The sequence below is a fragment of the Alligator mississippiensis genome, chromosome 2 (assembly GCF_030867095.1).
Source record: "Alligator mississippiensis isolate rAllMis1 chromosome 2, rAllMis1, whole genome shotgun sequence".
Classification (NCBI taxonomy): Eukaryota; Metazoa; Chordata; order Crocodylia; family Alligatoridae; genus Alligator; species Alligator mississippiensis.
This window is the reverse complement of record NC_081825.1, coordinates 50,195,094-50,214,208: the sequence shown is the minus strand read 5'-3', so window position 1 is coordinate 50,214,208 and position 19,115 is coordinate 50,195,094. Positions and strand designations below refer to the sequence as shown.

Genomic DNA, 19,115 nt, shown 5'->3' with positions numbered 1-19,115 from the left:
TAAGAGTCACAGTTACTACATACACAAAGAAAGCTAGGACCAGAACATTCATCCTTCATAAAAAAACCAAAAGCCCTCAGCTTCTATTGGCAGTAGCTGGTCCATCATTGTCTCTGAACTGAACCACTGCAAGATAAACTGGCCATATATTGCACCATTCCCATAACCTGAACTGAAAAGGTAACTCAACCTCCAAATGATTTTTTTTCTAAGTGTCTCAACAGTTTGCAAAGATGTTTTTTTCCCTTTATAGAAATCACACCAATCCTATAGTTTTGCCATTCAAGTCAGGCAATGATAGTTTCTGAATCTTGTGACTCTAAGCAACCACTTTGACTTTACCTACCATCTTTACAAGCATTTAACCCTGCCAGTCTCCATTTAAATGATGACTTTAAAATACTTACAATGATGCTACAACCTTTGCTGGTTTAACACTTACCAACCGTGGCAGAAGCTGATGATAGCAGAGATTTGCCCCATGATCCCCAAGCTCCCCATCCACTTCCTTTAGAAGAGGAGTCCAAATCCTAAAGTAAAATATATTAATTTTACTGTTAGCAACTTGAATTATGCAAACGTAAGTGTTAGGAACATGTGTTAGGAACTGTTAGGAAACAAAATTTCAAAATCTAATGCATGATGACATGAGCAAAACCAGGCTGTGACACTGTTTACAAGGTTTTTAAAATTAACAATAAAGCCTTTGTGAAAAAATATTTTAGTGATCGTAGTATCTTTTTCAAGCTCACACTAAAGAGTAGTAGCCTGATTCTGGGGAAAGATAATCTGGGAAAACTATTACAAAATAGTTATTCTTTATGACTGGTACCTTTGTGATGATTACTTAATTCACTTCTGGAATCCCATCTCAGTTTAATCTTTTCCAAACTAAATCTCACTTCTTTCAATCTTTCCTCATATACCATGTTTTCTAGATTCTGAATCAATTTTTTTGCTCTCTGCTGGACCCTTTCCAAACTGTACACATCTTTCTTTAGGAGCAGTGTCCAAAACAGGACACGGTACTTCAGATGAAGCATCATCAATGCATTTGATAGTTCCTAAGCACAGTACTTTGCACTTGTCTTTGGTGAATTTTATACTAGTTATTTCAGTCTCTTTTTCCAATTTATCAAAGTCATTTTAAATTCTAATCTTGTCCTCTTAAGTGTCTGCTACCCCAACTTGTATATGTGTATTGTCCTTTGAACGGCATTTTTAATACAATTTAGTGGTGAAAATCTCAGCTTCTGTGGCAGGTGTGGAGAGAAGAATGGCTCCACAGAATGCCATCTAATGAAAATAAGTTGTAATGTCTAAAATAACAGCCCAATATCAGACTATTTTCAGTGCCTGACATTTTAAACAGTTGCCTTGTTAGAACTTTGCACCATTTCTTTATAACACAGCTTCAACATGTACTGGACTCATGTCAGGATAACAGGCACTCTGAACAAGCTGGGAAGATGGGTGACAACGACCATGAGCTGATCACCTTCATCCGCCGTAAAGCTGGCAAGTCAGTCAGCAAAACTGAAGTCTTTGACTTCAGGAAAGTTGACTTTGACAAGCTCAGGAGGCTTGTCAGTGAGGCCCTAGGGGACCATGACTCCAGGGGGAGGGGAGTTCAGGAAGATTAGATGCTCCTCAAGGGAGCGATCCTCAATGCACAAGCTAATTCTATTCCGTCTTGGAGGAAAGGCAGCAAGAGGGCATAGCAGCACCCAGGATCTTAAGGGATCTAGCAGACCTCCTAAGGCTAAAAAGAAAGGCCTACAAAGAATGGAAGGTGGGATTCACCTCCACGGAGGAATATTCTGCACTGGTTCCTGCAGGGAGCAAACCAGGAAAGTCAAGGCTGCAACTGAACTCCAACTAGCTTCGAGTATCAAGGACAATAAAAAGTCCTTTTTTAGATATGTGGGGAGCCGGAGGAAAAGCAAGGACAACATTGGACCTATGGGGGCCAGATGGGAAGTACAGTCAGTTGGCAGGCCAGATCTGGCTAGTGGTTTGGATCCAGCACCTGGGCAGTCCTGGCAGGACCCCATCCAGCTGTGTGGGGGACGGGGGTAAAGGGGGACAGCCAAGCCCCAACCCAGCCCCATGTGGAGAGAAGGTATAGCTCAGCCTGACTGAGCCATGGAGGAGATAGAGTATGTCACCTTTCTCTAGTGGAGCCATTAAGGTAGAGAGGGCTCCAGCCCACTGCGCTGGGCCCAGGGTTTGGGATTTGGTGGAGAGGGATTGCAGCAGTATTAATAGCCACCCTTCTCCTGCCGCTAAATTTCCTGACCCATGGGGAGTCCGCAGGCCAGATACTAAGCCTGTGCCAATGGGGAAGTATTCAATTCGGATTTGTCCGATTCGGAGGACAGTGCTTTGATTCAGAGATTCGGCTCACTGTCCCAAATCAATTCAACTTAATCGGCTTCTGAAAATTTGGCACTGATTCAGAGAGATTCAGAGATTCAGCCATAGACTATAATGGGGAATTACTGAAATACCTATAACTTTGTCATTTTTTTTGCTGATTTAGATAAACATTGCAGTGATGGTAGCCCCTTCTGAGGGCATGAAGCATGCCAAGTTTCAAGGAGATAAGTGCAGGGGTTTCTGGGAAATGTGGCAGGGCACTGTGTGTGCCTGCCACTTTAAGGGCCCGGAGCTGGCAGCCACCAGGTGCCTGATGAGGGCAGCCATTTTGAATCGGGGCTGTCTATATAAACAGGGCAGTTCGGCTGCTGGAGGTGAGGCAACAATACTGCCTGGCTAGAGGGCTGCAGAGCTATATCTGGAGATAAGGGAGGAGCTGTAGGGGATGGTAAGGGGGTTCCTGGTCCTGGGCATGACCTAAAACTGCACCCTACTGGGAGTGGGTGGCCTGGTGGGGCTCCCAGTGGCACAGGAGCCCCCAGGAAATGTCAGGCTAGTTACCACCCTGGTGAAAGGTGGGTCGGGGTGCCTTAACCCCTAGCCCCCACGACCGGGTGGGCTACCCCTCTGTTTGGAGGTCCCAGAGGGTGAACCCTCAGAGAGAGTAAGGGCCATAGACTCAGGGCCTGTCTGAGTTTCCCCTGACTGGTCCATGCTGGGGCCAGGACCAGAATGGTCAAAGGGCCAGGGGCCCACCGCAAGGGATGCCCAAGAGTTGAGGGCCTAGGGTCTTGACTGGCCTGGAGGTGGGCCAGGGCTAGTAGCTGAAGGTCTCAGTGTGGGGACCACACCTGAAAGGGAACCAGCTCAGGGAGCTATGCTGCCCGATATGACGGCAGAAGAGGCCGCCTGAAAGGGAGGGATCCAGGTGAGGTCCAATAGTAGGATTCTGGAGGCCAGTGTGGGGGCTGGTGATTAAGTGAATATCGAGATGCCATCTGCAAGGCTTGGGCTGCGGTGTAGGGGAGGAATGGAGCCGCAGATAGTGCCCCTTGGCATCGGGGCAGTAAATGGGCAGCCTCCCGCTTAATTGACATCTATTAATTAACTAATTAACATCAAGGCGTGGCGGACGAGAATGTGGGCAGGTGGCCCAGGAACAGGTGGGCGGGCCACAGTTAGATCGGCCCCGAGCTGTTAGATAGGCCCTATTACAGGAAACTGCACCTGAGGCTGCTGACAAGCAGAACTCATGACATATGACAGTGTGTGTGTGTGTGTGTGTGTTAAGGCGTGCCTTCACTGGCACTGGGGCCTCTACATGACATGGTAGTGTGTCCCAATGAGGTCTCCTCCTCCCCTACAGCTTCAGTCCGCTCCACCACTTTAAATAACAACAGGTAAGCAGTGCACTGGAGCACAGTAGCACTAGCATTCAGGCAGCCAAACTGTCACAGAGCCTTTCTTTCCTTTCCTGCAGGAGCTTCTTCTCCAGCAGCTGCCAGAGAACTCTCCATGCCAGCCCCAGCCCTGGGGCTTAGATGTGCCAAGGACCCTGTGCCCTTCTGGTCAGCTGACTGGGGACAAGTGCTAGGGGTGTTGGTCTAAGGACATGGCACTCGCAGACATAGTTATTTGGGTCAATCTGGTATCTTTTAGTAGACAAACTGAATAGTTAGAGAAATATATCACAGCTGGGCCTATGAACTTCACTTCATCAGCCTCCTAGGTACAGAAATTAATGGACTCAATAAAGACATTAGATTTATGACACACTACAACCTGCCGGACATGTGACTCCCCAGGTACCTCTCCATTTTACCTGCTACATCCCACTTCACCCCTACCCCAGCCTGTCTCTCTCACCCCCTGATACCTCCATTTCCATTTTCACTGACTGGCTTTCTTGCCTGCATTCCATGTCAGCCTCTGGTTTCTTTATTATTCCTTCCATCCAGGAAAAGCACAAAAATACACACCAACTACAGGTGCTTCCTCAGCCTGATAAAGCGTTTTTCAACCCAAGAGCTGGCATCCCAGGCAGCTAAGCTGAGCTCACCTGGAGCCTCAACTTCACTGCAACCAGCAAGCCTCAGGCCTGTCAAAGACACGATGGGTCTGGGCTTTCCCCAGCCAGGACTATGTGGGTGTGTGTGGTGGCTGGAGGTTATGGCACCTCCTACTCAACTTTCACCAGAGGGATCCTCAGTCCTGGCATTTCCTGGGACTGTGGAGCCGCCAGCAGTCTCACCAGGCCTCCCAACCCTGGTAGAGTACAGTTTTAGTGGTCATGCCCAGGGCATGGGGCCTCCTCATTCTCCATAGCCCCAGCCCATACCTTCAAGTTCATCCTAGCCTGGGAGCTCAGCAGGTACATGTTCTTCCCCTGCTGGCTGGTGATGCAGTGAGTGCTGCCTCCAGCTCAGAGTGCAGGGCATTAACTGGGTTAAAAAAATAAAATGGAAATAGGTGCAGACGGAGTGAGTTTCTGGAACACAAGCAGCGGGAGGTTCACCTTGAGGAACACCAGCTGCTTCACCAAACCAGGATCCAAGCAAGCACGGTGGGGTGTCACAACATCCCCAGCAATACTGAACACCCTCTCTCTTGGAACACTGGTTGATGGACAGGACGTGTTCCCAGGCAACCGTGGCCAGATCCTGCCACATCTGGCTGTGGGTTGCCCAATAAGCCAAGAGGTCACAGTCCAGCGGCTCCATCCTTGGGGTCTTTGGCAAGATAGGTAGCCACTGAAGCCTCAGTGCTACCTGCCCAAGACTGGGGTCTGGTATGTCTGGACCCCAACATTGAAGCCATGCCCTTGGCCCACACTGGCAGCGGCTGGTGTGGAGGAGACTGGCCAGTGCTGGTGCTGAAAGTGCTGGCATGGGAAAGTGGATCCCCTTCTTTCACATCCCCTCGCCTCTGCCTTTCTGCCTCCCTGACTCTGTTGACTAGCACCCGAGTCCCGTGATCGAGGGTTTTGGTGCTGCCAGTGCCAATGCTCCCCTTCACACCTGAGGTTGCATATGCCTGCCAGAATGTGGACCATACTAGACTGCAATGGATCCAGACGTTTCCCGATGCCGTCCTTCAGCCACCTCACCAGTACCTGTACATCTGGTGACAGTGGCTTGCCCCAGCCAGGAACACTGATCCCCTGGAGTTTCTCCATTTGGTTCTCAAGTTCCCTCACTACGGGGATCACCTGGCTAAGGAGGGCATTGCTAGCGCTGAGGGTCTTGGTGGTCTCAAGGAAGGGCTTGAGGACCACCAAGATCTGGGAGATGGTATCCCACTCAGGTCTGTTAAGTGGGTCGCTGATCCCAATCTCCCCGAGCCAGGCCATCTCATGGATGGCCTTCTGTTGCTCCACCAGCCTTTCCAGCATCAGGTATGTGGAGTTCCACCAAGTCTCCACATCCTGCATGATTTTGTGCTGCGGGATGCTCAGCTCTTCCTGTTTCTCCCACAGCATCTTGCCCCCCTTGTTGCTGTGGTGGAAGTAGCCTGCCACCTTCCTGTATTTTAAAATCAGCTGGGTGGTAGTGACAGTGCTATCACCAGCAGCCCTGTCGCCCTCCAAGGCATCCCTGACTATGAGGTGCAGCTTGTGTGCCACACAGTGGATGCCAACAAAGTTGCCATCATGGATGGCCATGACCATACTGACCCCATTGTTGGTGACCATGAATCCGTGGGTGAGCTCGCCCTGCCCAACAAGCCACCCCCGCACCACGTGGTTCATGGCCACCATGATCTCCCTTGCCATGTGGGACTCCTCCATCACCTCAGCTTAAAGGAGAACCCACCGACAGCCTAACTGATCACACCAGTGACCTGTGAGGGAGAGGTAGGCGTGATGTCCACCCCCGCTGCTCCAGATGTTGGAGGGGAAGTGCAAGGCTACCTGTGGCCCTGCCTTGCGCAGCTCCTCCCTCAAGCACTCCCTGCATGCCGCATACAGGGAAGGCACCACCGTCCTGCTAAAGGTGGTGTGTGCGGGCGTAGGATGGGGCCACAAGCGCCATGAGCCGCCTAAAACCTGGGCACTCAACTAAGAAGGGCTGGCCCTACACAGCAAGCATGTCCCCAATGCTCTGGGTGACCTCATTCGCCCCTGCAACATGACCTGCTTTGTCTGCAGCTTTCCCCCATCACTCCAGGGTGGCCGCCTCCTGCTTTGTGGGGTCGGGGGCTTTGGAGCAAGCAGGGGACATCCCTTTGGGCACACTCCCACTGGTGCCAGGCTGAGAAGGAAGAAGGTCAAGGGGGTGATGCCTCCTCAGATTCAACAGCATCACCATGATTATGAAGTGTTTCACCTTCCTGCCCTGGCTGATCTGCCTTCAGCAGTGCTGGCAGACAGCACACTTGGGATCACCTGCCACCTCAAAATGATCCCACACTACACTACTCTCCCGCTTCTGGGTTGAGGGTGGGGATCTTGCCTCATCCCCCTCCTCAGCAGGCAGAGGCACAACAGGAGGAGCTGCCTCAGTTGAGCTACTTGCCTCCACAACCTCCTCTGAGGTGCCTTCCTGAGAAGGAGACCTGAGTCTAGGGGAACTTTGAGGGGTGTGGAGCACAAACTCAGATTCCCCCTCAGTCCCCAGAATTTCTTTAGCTAGGACACTCGGGTCCCCTTGTTCCAGATCCAGATCCTCCTCTGGCAGTGGGAGGCTCACACTCGGAGATGAAATTGGGCTGGAGGAGACTGTCATTCTGCTGTTGGTGCCTATTTCTGGTGTTAGGGGAGGTGGTACAGGTGCAGGGACAAGTACTGCTCCCACCTCCTTGCTTCCACTGGCAGCAGAAGACTCATGGCTGCCAGGAAAGAGGATGTGTCTGTTTTTTGGGGGGGAGGGAGGGTAAATTTGCAGCTCTAGCTGTCCCCCTACCCCCTCTAGCCCATCTCCCTCCCCTGCCAGAAACCTGGCACCTGCCTTTCCAGCACACTTCATATTAATCTTTCCTGTGCTAGAAAATGTGTCTATGTGGGTAAATAACTAATATATCTCTTCTTCTTCTTCTTTCCTTATGTATGACTGTGTCTGACTTCTTCTTCTGTGTTATATTTACTGTTGTGTGTATAACTGAAATAATATCTCTTCTTCTTCTCCGATGTATGACTGTCTGACGTCTTCTGTGTTGTTTAATAATCTGAATCTCTGACTTCTTCTATGTTGTGTTTAGTCTGTACGTAACTATAACTAATAATAAATATATATAATCTCTTCTTCTTCTATGACTGCCTGACTTCTTCTGTGTTGTGTTTAATAATATCTGACTTCTTCTATGATGTATGTGTGTGAGCGTATGTAATGTAGGGGCTTTCCTGCACAGTGATGGACCATACTGCCAGGGAAAACACAGCTTTCTTTTTAAAAAGTGTGGGGAAACACCCCCCCCCCAAGAACAAATATAAAGTGAAAGAAATGGACTGGATAGGGATAAGTAGAGGGATTCTAGTTAGTAAGTTATATCCATTCTTTTCCAAGAACAGAAAATAGCAGGAGACTGACTAGGTAGGAAGCCAAGCCAGTCCAGTACCTTTCAGACACTGTTGCTCAGGCAGAAACATCTCTCAAAAGGCACAGAAAGCCTGCAGACTGAGGCTTATATGCTGTTTGTATGTCCCTCCCCCAGAGCACTGTGTTTGAAAGGGGACTTGGGGAAAGATCACAGTTACTGGTCAGCTAGAGATGTCAGTCTTTTCCCCCCTGCTCCCCCTCCCTCTTCTCAGTTTCTGTTCCCCTGAACGACTGCCTTCTGAATCTCTGAATCTTTTCCAAATCAATTTGGAGTCTCCAAATTGATTCAGAGTTTTTTTCTTCTTCTCCCAATTCTATTCAGATTTGGAGATTCGGCCTCCGAATTGGGCCGAATCTTCTCCAAATCAAATCATGGACCAAAGCTTTGCACACCCCTACCAGATACCATGACTCCGCAAGCCGCATCTGGCCCACAAGCTGGAGGTTCAGCACCTCTGGATTAAAATGATGTTAATGAGGTTGCAAAGTCAAAAGTTAGGAAGTGCCAGATTTAGCAGCAGCTTTATTTCTACAACCTTGTGATTCTATCTTGTCTACTGAGGGAGGCAGAGCTTCTGCAGAAAGCCCAGCATGAGAGTGAATGATTAAAGACTGTATCATAACTGTCTTATGTTTACATGCCCAGGGAAGCCAATTAAGATAAGACAGACAAATAAAAATCTGACACTTCCTAACTTTTTAAGAGCTGTTTTTCAATATAAATAATTTATATTTTTTCAATGTAGAGAAGTCTACATGTAATTTCCAAGGCTTTTCTTAAAAAAAAAAAAGTGATGCTCATTATTTCTTAATTGCTGACACTACAATCAATATATAATTTTGACAGAACTGCCCTTTTCCTCAAGTAGGGAGCCAGACTCATGATTGTTTAGTATAGCAAGGTAATTATCTTCAGAATAGATGTTTTTGAAGGGTCACTTACTGGATTACTTTGTTCACTTGGTGTCACTTCAGATTCAAGTTCAGGATCAAGGCTCACAGATTCGCTACAGTCAGCGGCTACATTCTCAGTCACGTCTGTGCTAGAAGGTTGATTTTTCACTTCCTCAGTCAAAGGATGCTCAGTGATAGTTGGGTCTCCTTCCTGTCCATTAGCGGTATTATGGAAAGATTGTTTTTCTCCATCTTGTGAAGACCCATGCAGTATCCCGGTCACTTCATGATGTAGTGCTTCATCATCAGGCAACACATCACTACTAGGCATTTCTATTACTTCAGGTTTTCCTTTGGTGGGTACTGCATCACTTGTGTCACCAGACATTTTTATTTCTGTTTAAAAAAATAGCACAGATATATAAATTAACTACTCAGTTATTACAAATTCCAGAAACACTTAAATGATACAGAACCATTCTAAAAAGCAGCTTTACTCACCAATGCTTGCAGGTATGCAGCATGGTAAGAATTAAATGAGAGACAATGTAAGTGTATATTACAAATATACATGTTTTATCTACAGAAATCATGAAGGTTCATTTCTGAGGGCCAGTTATAGCCCCCCATCCATAGTTGGCATTGATGGAATGCCAATTACTGTCAACAAGAGATAAGGTGGGCAAGGTCAGTATAGATCGTTGAACCCCGACTATTTCCAAAGAAGTCTTGTAGATTTAGCATGCTCCATAGATCAAACACATCTTTTTTTCTTTCCTTCTCATCTTCCTCCTTGTTTAGCATCAGTATCCACTGGGTCTTATCCCATTATTTCACCAATTTAAGTGGGGAAAAAACATCTCTGTAACCCTTGCCACCTGGAACACTGTTTTTAGGACCTGCCTACCTCACCTGCACTCCATAATTTTTTCAATCTCATCTGAAAATATGGCTTTTCTCTTTTCCTATCTTTTTTATTTTAACTTTGAACCATGATACTATTACATATTTCTGTCAAGCATTTTCAAATATTACTTGAATATTCATATTTGCTATAAAACGTATTTTGATTTGTAAAACTGTCTATGCAAATCCATTCTTAAAAGTACCTTGACGACTCTCAGGTCTAGCAAAATCCCTTTTGCAGTGGGTCTGATTTTGATTTTACTCATGGTGATGAAAACCAGAACTAAAGGCCAGTTCCTGCACTTGTGAAGGATCTTTACATTACGGCATCAGTTGTAAATGGGCCCTAAGTTGACCCTTGAGGTAAATTTTCCTTAAAAAGCACTCTATACAGCTTTTTGCTCTCTTTAAGAATGCTTAGGGAGCAGAGTTGAGAGGGAGATTGCCCAGACAAGTCTGTATTCTAGACAGCCAGCCAGAGTTGCGCTGCCTAAGTACAATTAGTCACAAGTCTACTCTAATTTCTGTTGTAGACAGGTCCAATCTACAGAGCAGACTGGAGTCCAAGAAGCAAAAATTCACCATAGCACCACACACACATTGCCAGAGATGCCCACGCTAGCCCCACAGGAATGAAATCAGAATCAGGCCTAGTAAGCACAAGAGATTGTTGTACATTGAAAACTAAGTTTAAAGGTAAAAAAAATCCACAAAAATTATTCAGAATTTAAAACATGAGACAGACACAGGAAAGACAATAAACACACTGGTTAACTTAAAATTAAGTTCCTCCTTCATTTGCTACTATAATCTTTATTAACTATGCAGAGGCATATGTGATGTGACTAGAGTATGGCAGTCTCTGTTTTCCTTGACAAGGATTATTTATTTAATTTTTATATACCACCCTTCCCAACAAAGGCTCAAGGCACCTTAAAATAAGCAAACAATAACTTAGAAACAGGCGAGTAACATGAAGACCAAAACAACTTAAAAGGGATCTAGGATAAAACAGACACCCTCTGAACAACATCTTATCCTAGTTTTGTTTAGTAAAAGCCAGCCCAAGTAGGAAGGTCATGCAGTGCTTCCAAAAGATATTCAGGCTTGGCCTCTGGAAGACCTGAAGATGGAGGGAGGTCCAGAGCTGACGAGCAGTTGCACAAAACAACTGAGTTGTGATGAGAACACAATCAGGAAGAAGGCAGATAGAATATATGTGTTGATTTTACAGAGAAAAGGGGCCACCTTTATCTAGTGAGTCTAACTCATAACATTTCACCAAGTAATTTTTGTATGGAACCAAAAGTGAGCTGTGTGTTATACCATCAGTGATGGTGTGGAGCCTGTGCCTCGCTCCACCTGCCCTATCGGGGTGTTGCCCCTCCCCTCAACTCGCCTGCCACGACTTGGATGTAATCAATTACCTTCAGAGGGGTCTACAGTGGAGGTCTTTATCCTGGGTGGGGCCTCCCGATAGACAGTGTTACTCACGGTTGTCGGCCGTGGTGATCCATGGGGCTCCGCCTCCCCTACACCCCGTCCACACGCCAACTGCTGGGCGATGCGTTCCAGATGTTTCCAGGCCCAGTATGATGGCCTCTGACTGGTTCACCGGTTCCCGGTCGTCCTCCCTCCTGCTGGGAGGGATTTCTCCTTTCTCCTCTCTTACAGAAAATACTCCTCTGAATTAGGGGGAGCTGGTGGGTGCTCCCCCTGGTTCCAGCTCCCTCCTGGAGCCTCTGCTGTCTCCCCTCTCCTACCGTCAGCAGAGCGCTCCCCTGCCTCCTGAGCGTCAGCCGCTTCAGGATGCAGAGAGATTGCCTCGGCTTGCACTCTCTGACTGCCTTTCGCTCTGCTGTTTGCGAAAGGCTTCCAGCTCTTGTCTAAGCTGCCTGCTTGAGACCCGCAGGCTGGGTCCTCTCCGCTCCATGCGAGAGCCCGCAGCACGGGCAGCACACCCGTACTCTCTCTCCCTGGCTCCCCCTCTCTCCCTGTCCTGCCGGCATTTTTAAACCTTCCCACAGCGGCCGCTACGGCCGCTGAGATTGGCTCAGCTGTTCGCTGTGCCGGGAACAGCTGTTGCCAGAGCCGGCGTAATGGCAGCCGCGAATGCGGCTCTTCCTCCCGCTGCTCCTCAGCCGGTACGTATGCCCCTCTGGGGGCTTGCTCTCGGGGTCTGGGGTCTGTGGGTCCCCCCTTCTCTCCCTCACTAGCCTGTGGGGGCACTTCGCCGCCACAGTCCTCCCCTCTTAAGTTGCCTTGTGGTGGCTGATTTTCTCTCGTGACAGCATGTGTCACCTGCTGCTCCTCCCTGTGGATGTGGCCCGTACCTTCCTCTGCGTTGTCTGCGCCTCCCCACCTGGACAAGAAGTCAGCCACAAAGTTATCTCTGCCAGGACGGTGTATCACCGTGAACTTGAATAGCTGTAATGCCAAAGCCCAGCGGGTGATCCTGGTGTTCATGCTCTGTTTCTGTGTCAACCACTGTAGTGGTGCGTGGTCTGTTACTACCACGAATTCCCTCCCCATCAGGTAGTACTTAAAGTATTCTATTGCCCAGCGTATTGCCAGGCATTCCCTCTCGATGGTGGCATACCTGGTTTCTGCCTGGCTGAGTTTCCTGCTGGCAAAGGCAATTGCGTGCTCCTCCTGCCCGTGTTTCTGGAGTAACACTGCTCCCAGCGCCCGTCCTGATGCATCCGTCTGTAAAACGAAAGGGGCGTTAAAGTTAGGCGTGTGCACGACAATGTCATGGCGCATTGCTTCTTTCAAACTCTGGAAGCTCTTTCGCATCCCCAGTGTCCATTTCAGTGGCGTTACGGATCTCCCAGCCAACGCGTCTGTAAGTGGTGTGGCGAGCGTTGCGAAGCAGGGTATAAATCGCTGATAATAGTTAACGAGTCCCAAGAAGGAACGCAGTTGTTTGCGGGTTCGCGGTTCCTGGAACTGCCTTATAACCTCAATCTTATCTGTGAGTGGCCGCACTGTCCCTCGGCCTACTCGAAATCCTAGGTATGCTGTTTCTTTTAAATGTAGTTTACATTTCTTCGGGTTGGCGGTCAGCCCTGCTGTTCGGAGTTCTCCCAGGACTGCTCTGAGGTCTTGGAGGTGTTGTTGCGAGCTGGCGGAAAATATAAAGTTGTCATCAATGTACGCCGCCGCGTACGCTGCGTGCAGTGCCAACAGGTTGTCCATCAACCTCTGGAACGTCACAGCTGCTCTGCTGAGGCCAAAGGGCATCCACGTGAATTCGAATAGGCCCCACATAGATTCATAGATGTTAGGGTTGGAAGGGACCTCAATAGATCATCAAGTCCGACCCCCTGCATAAGCAGGAAAGAGTGCTGGGTCTAGATGACCCCAGCTAGATACTCGTCTAACCTCCTCTTGAAGACCCCCAGGGTAGGGGAGAGCACCACCTCCCTTGGGAGCCCGTTCCAGACCTTGGCCACTCGAACAGTGAAGAAGTTCTTCCTAATGTCCAGTCTAAATCTGCTCTCTGCTAGCTTGTGGCCATTGTTTCTTGTAACCCCCGGGGGCGCCTTGGTGAATAAATCCTCACCAATTCCCTTCTGTGCCCCCGTGATGAACTTATAGGCAGCCACAAGGTTGCCTCTCAACCTTCTCTTGCGGAGGCTGAAAAGATCCAGTTTCTCTAGTCTCTCCTCGTAGGGCTTGGTCTGCAGGCCCTTGACCATACGAGTTGCCCTTCTCTGGACCCTCTCCAGGTTATCCGCATCCTTCTTGAAGTGTGGTGCCCAGAATTGCACGCAGTACTCCAACTGCGGTCTGACCAACGCCCTATAGAGGGGAAGTATCACCTCCCTGGACCTATTCGTCATGCATCTGCTGATGCACGATAAAGTGCCATTGGCTTTTCTGATGGCTTCGTCACACTGCCGGCTCATGTTCATCTTGGAGTCCACTAGGACTCCAAGATCCCTTTCCACCTCTGTGCCACCCAGCAGGTCATTCCCTAGGCTGTAGGTGTGCTGGACATTTTTCCTCCCTAGGTGCAGCACTTTGCATTTCTCCTTGTTGAACTGCATCCTGTTGTTTTCTGCCCACTTGTGCAACCTATCCAGGTCTGCTTGCAGCTGTTCCCTGCCCTCCGGCGTGTCCACTTCTCCCCATAGCTTTGTGTCATCTGCAAACTTGGACAGAGTACATTTCACTCCCACGTCCAAGTCGCTGATGAAGACATTAAAGAGTATCGGTCCAAGGACTGAACCCTGTGGGACCCCACTGCCCACACCCTTCCAGGTCGAGACCGACCCATCTACCACGACTCTTTGGGTGCGACCCTCTAGCCAATTTGCCACCCACCGGACTGTGCAGTCATCCACATCACAGCCTCTTAACTTGTTCACCAGTATGGGGTGGGATACCGTATCGAAGGCCTTCCTGAAGTCTAAGTATACGACATCCACCCCTCCTCCTGTGTCCAGGCGTTTCGTAACCTGGTCATAGAAAGAGACTAGGTTGGTCAGGCACAATCTGCCCGCCACAAACCCATGCTGGTTTCCCCTCAGCGTAATTTGCCCTGCCGGGCTCTCACAAATGTGAGCCTTGATAATTTTTTCAAAGACTTTACCAAGGATGGAGGTGAGACTGACAGGCCTATAGTTGCCCGGGTCCTCCTTCCTCCCCTTTTTGAAAATGGGGACCACGTTAGCCCTTTTCCAGTCTTCTGGGACTTGGCCCATGCACCACGAGCGTTCGAACATTCTCGCCAGTGGCTCTGCAATGATGTCGGCCAGTGCCTTCAGCACCCTCGGATGGAGCCCATCCGGGCCTGCCGACTTAAAGGCATCCAGTTCTTCCAAGTGACTCTGCACCACCTCAGGATCTACGCATGGAAGTCTGGCGCCTTGCTGCTGCCTCTCTACAACCCCAGTGAGAGACTTGTCGTGCCCCTCACTTAGGAACACTGAGGCAAAGAACTCGTTGAGGAGTTTAGCCTTGTCCCCCCTATCTGTCACCAATTGTTTCTGCCCATTTAGCAGCGGTCCTATTCCTCCCTGGGCCTTCCTTTTACTCCCAATATATCTAAAAAACAATTTCTTGTTGTCCTTTACTTGGGTTGCCATCCTCAGCTCCATGGTAGCTTTGGCCCGCCTAACTGCCTCCCTACAAGCACGAGCAGAGGAGGTATATTCATCTTTAGTGATCTCACCCTGTTTCCACTTTTTATGTGCTCCCCTTTTGGCCCTTAGGCTGCCCTGGATTTCTCTGGTCAGAGAAGGCTGTTCTGGACCACGGGGTCCCGAAGACTGTTTTGGCACAATCCATGGGGCGCATCGGGATCTGCCAATATCCCTTTGCCAAATCAAGCGTGGTTATATACTGTGCTTCACCGATTTTCTCCATGAGGTGAGTGACATGGGGCATCGGAAAGGCATCAAACGTAGTCAGGGCATTGAGCTTCCTGTAGTCTATGCATATGCGCAATGACCCGTCCGGTTTGACGACGGGGACTATGGGGCTCCGCCATGGACTGCGGGACGGTCGTATAATCCCTTGTTCTTGCATTCTCATGATCTCTTGCTGTATTTCCCGTTGCCACCGCTGAGGTATCGGCCTCCATCTCTCCCTCACCAGTGCTCCCTGAGGTGTCCTGATTTCATGTTCTACTCCCGTTACTCGTCCCAGGATCTCTTGGAACACTGCCCTAAATTCCTCTATCAGAGCTACTAATTCTCGCTGTTGGTGATTGCCCAACTCCTTGCCCATTTGTACTGACCCCTCCTCCCCGGGTCTCCCTAACCAGGGACACGGCGGTCCCAGGTCCTCCTTTGTATCCCCGTCTAGGGCCAACCAGCCCTGAGGAGTTTTCCACTTCTTGAGCAGATTCACGTGGTAAATCTGTCGTTCCCGGCGGTGGCCTGGTTTAAGTAATTCGTAATCCACGGGTCCTACTTGTCTCACCACGGTAAATAGCCCCTGCCACATGGCCAGCTGTTTGCTGGAGGAAGTTGGCAGCGATACCAAAACTTTGTCCCCCGACTGGAAAGTCCGTGTTTTCGCCTTCTAACGCTTTTCCTGTATGCCTTGGGCGTCCCTCAGGTTTCGCCTGGAGATCCGTTGGGCCATGGAGATTCGGTCTTGTAGCTCTTCCCGGTACCTCTCCGCCGACACCCCCAAGCCTATTGGCTTTTCCCATTCTTCCCTTACGATTTGTAGCAGTCCCCGAGGGCTATGGCCATACACCAACTGAAACGGAGAGTACTGGGTTGACTCTTGCGGAGCGTCCCTTATGGCGAACAGCAAGGGTGTCAAGATAGTATCCCACCTCCGCGGGTCTTCCTGGGCGCACCGCCTGAGCATCCGCTTGCTGGTCCCATTTAACCTTTCTACCAAACCATTAGTTTGGGGGTGGTAGACCAAGGTCTTTAGCTGGGTGATGCCAAGGGTCTTACATAAAGCTTTCATTACCCCAGACATAAAGTTTGTTCCCTGGTCTGTGAGTATTTCCCGAGGTATGCCCACCCGCGCTATCCACTTAAGAAGTTCTTCCGCTACTCGAGTGGCGGTTATGGACCTAAGGGGCACGGCGTCTGGGAAACAGGTGGCATAATCTACCATCACCAGGATATATTGGTATCCGTTATGTGACCTGGGGAGGGGTCCTACTATATCCAGGGCGACCCGCAAGAACGGTGTCTCTGCTATTGGCATGGGCTTCAGGGGTGCCCTTGGGGGCTTCCATTCCTGGGCCCTCTGACACTCGGGGCATGCGGCCCCCCACCTTTCCACGTCCTCTTGGAGACGAGGCCAAAAGAATTCTTGGGCCAGCCTCGCCCGGGTCTTGTTACGTCCCAGATGGCCACCCAGGGGTGAGTCATGGGCCAATCTCCACACCACTTGGCGAAGTGAGGACGGGACCACTAACTGTCTCCCCCGTATGGTACCCTCCTCACCCCGGTGGACCCGATATAATAGTCCCCCTGTTACCTCGAAGCGGGGACGCCTCTGTGAGGGTCCTTCCCCGGGATCAGCGTCCCACATCCACTGCAGTTCCGGGTCCTCATGTTGTGCCCTAAGAAATTGGGCCGCGCTCACGAATTGTTCTAGGTCGATGCCGTCTGCCATTGTCTCGTTGCGACGGGCTGGGCCCTCGCCGGCCCATCCGTCTCCCCTCTTGATCCGGTTCCTCTCCTCTTGCATAGCCCTCACTCGCTCGAGGACTGTATAGAATGGCCCCCATTCTCGGCCTAGTATCATCTCACACGCCAGGGTCGGGGCAATTCCAACCCGCAACTCTCCGCTAAACTCCATCACCCTAAGCGGAACATAGCAAGTCTGGAACCGCATCTCCCCCCCTAGTATGCAGGTCATCGTCAGGGGCCCCTCACTCTTCCATTCCCTCTGCGGAGCGAGGTCTGCCCGAAGTAGGGAGTGGGAGCACCCCGTGTCCAATGTGGCCTTAACCGCCCTGTCTCCAACCCATGCGGTTACTACGGGCCGGTTCCATCCCTCCCTCTGGGTTGCCGACCCAAAACTGCAATCCATGGGTTCCCCTCTCTCTGCCTCTTTGCCTCTATCCCGGGGGGGTGGATATCCTGTTGGGGTGCGACTCAGCTCGCTCAGGCCTTCCCCACATTCGCGGGAGATGTGTCCGGTTTGCCCACAGCGGTAACACACCACCCCTTTCGGTGGCCCTCGTCTCGAGACTGTTCGCCTTTCCCCTTCGCTTGTGGGTCCCTCTTTCGTGCCTCGGGAGTCTCGTCTGTATCCCTGTTCCCTTTCCGAAATCGCAAAAGCCTCAGCCAAGCGAAGTGCCTCTTCACTAGTTTGTGGCTGATGTCTGCGTACCCATCTCTGGGCATCCTCCTCCAAATCCCATATGAATTGTTCTAACAGGATCTGGTCCATCACACCCGCCTGGTCGAACTTGCCGGCTGGCAACCATTTGTTGAGTGAGTCCCTTAAAGCTTGCAACAACCCCTGGGGTTGCCTAGCCTCCTTGGCCTTTCGGGCTCTAAAGGCCTGCCGATGACTTTCCGGTGAAATCTCAAGCCTGTAGAGGATTGCTGCTTTCACTGCCTCGTAATCGCGAGCTTCGTCCCTTGACAGCGCTCGGTAGGCAACTTGGGCCTGATCTATCACCAGCGCCCCCAGGTGGTGGCCCCACTGACCCCGGTCCAACCCTGTCTGGATAGCTGTCCTCTTGAATGCCTCGATGTAAGCTTCGGGGTCATCCTCCCTCGTCATCCGGGGCATTTTAAACAAAGCGGCATTTCGCTGTATCCATTCCTGTTGGTGAGCGCCCTGCTGTTGCTGCACTGCCAGCACCTGCCCTATGGCCTGGATTGCTTGCGTAAGCAGCTCCGTGGGCGCAAGGGCTGGCTGCTGCATCACTATCAGGTCCCGGGTCGGGACACTGCCCCGTTACCACTGTACGAGAATGACGCAGCTGTTCCCTGCCAATGCACCACTGTGGAGCCTGCGCCTCGCTCCGCCTGCCCTATCGGGGTATTGCCCCTCCCCTCAACTCGCCTGCCACGACTTGGATGTAATCAATTACCTTCAGAGGGGTCTACAGTGGAGGTCTTTATCCTGGGTGGGGCCTCCCGATAGACAGTGTTACTCACGGTTGTCGGCCGTGGTGATCCATGGGGCTCCGCCTCCCCTACACCCCGTCCACACGCCAACTGCTGGGCAATGCGTTCCAGATGTTTCCAGGCCCAGTATGATGGCCTCTGACCGGTTCCCCGGTTCCCGGTTGTCCTCCCTCCTGCTGGGAGGGATTTCTCCTTTCTCCTCTCTTACAGAAAATACTCCTCTGAATTAGGGGGAGCTGGTGGGTGCTCCCCCTGGTTCCAGCCCCCTCCTGGAGCCTCCGCTGTCTCCCCTCTCCTACCGTCAGCAGAGCGCTCCCCTGCCTCCTGAGCGTCAGCCGCTTCAGGATGCAGAGAGATTGCCTCGGCTTGCACTCTCTGACTGCCTTTCGCTCTGCTGTTTGCGAAAGGCTTCCAGCTCTTGTCTAAGCTGCCTGCTTGAGACCCGCAGGCTGGGTCCTCTCCACTCCGTGCGAGAGCCCGCAGCACAGGCAGCACACCCGTACTCTCTCTCCCTGGCTCCCCCTCTCTCCCTGTCCTGCCGGCGTTTTTAAACCTTCCCACAGCGGCCGCTACGGCCGCTGGGATTGGCTCAGCTGTTCGCTGTGCCGGGAACAGCTGTTGCCAGAGCCGGCGTAATGGCAGCTCGCGCGGCTGCAGCCGCAGATGCAGCTCTTCCTCCCGCTGCTTCTCAGCCGGTACGTATGCCCCTCTGGGGGCTTGCTCTCGGGGTCTGGGGTCTGTGGGTCCCCCCTTCTCTCCCTCACTAGCCTGTGGGGGCATTTCGCCGCCACAGATGGCAAAAAAACCCATACATTTTGGAAGGCACATTGCCTTT

The 19,115-nt window shown here is 50.9% G+C and overlaps 1 protein-coding gene across 7 annotated transcripts in view; it reads right to left on the bottom strand.

Annotated features, from left to right (window-relative positions):
- FAM114A1 (family with sequence similarity 114 member A1) overlaps positions 1-19,115 on the bottom strand; it is an 87,791-nt gene that overhangs the window by 62,707 nt on the left and 5,969 nt on the right. For 5 of the 7 annotated variants that reach the window (XM_019480583.2, XM_014594950.3, XM_014594951.3 and 2 more), the window contains 2 exons: positions 8,857-9,203; positions 443-530 (listed from right to left, as the gene is read on the bottom strand). In XM_019480583.2, the coding sequence (XP_019336128.1) occupies positions 443-530; positions 8,857-9,195 (427 nt within the window). In that variant the 5' untranslated portion in view covers positions 9,196-9,203. Of the gene's footprint in view, positions 1-442; positions 531-8,856; positions 9,204-12,312; positions 12,485-19,115 lie in introns of those variants that run through there. The other 2 variants (XM_059721637.1, XM_059721638.1) reach the window with 1 other exon arrangement.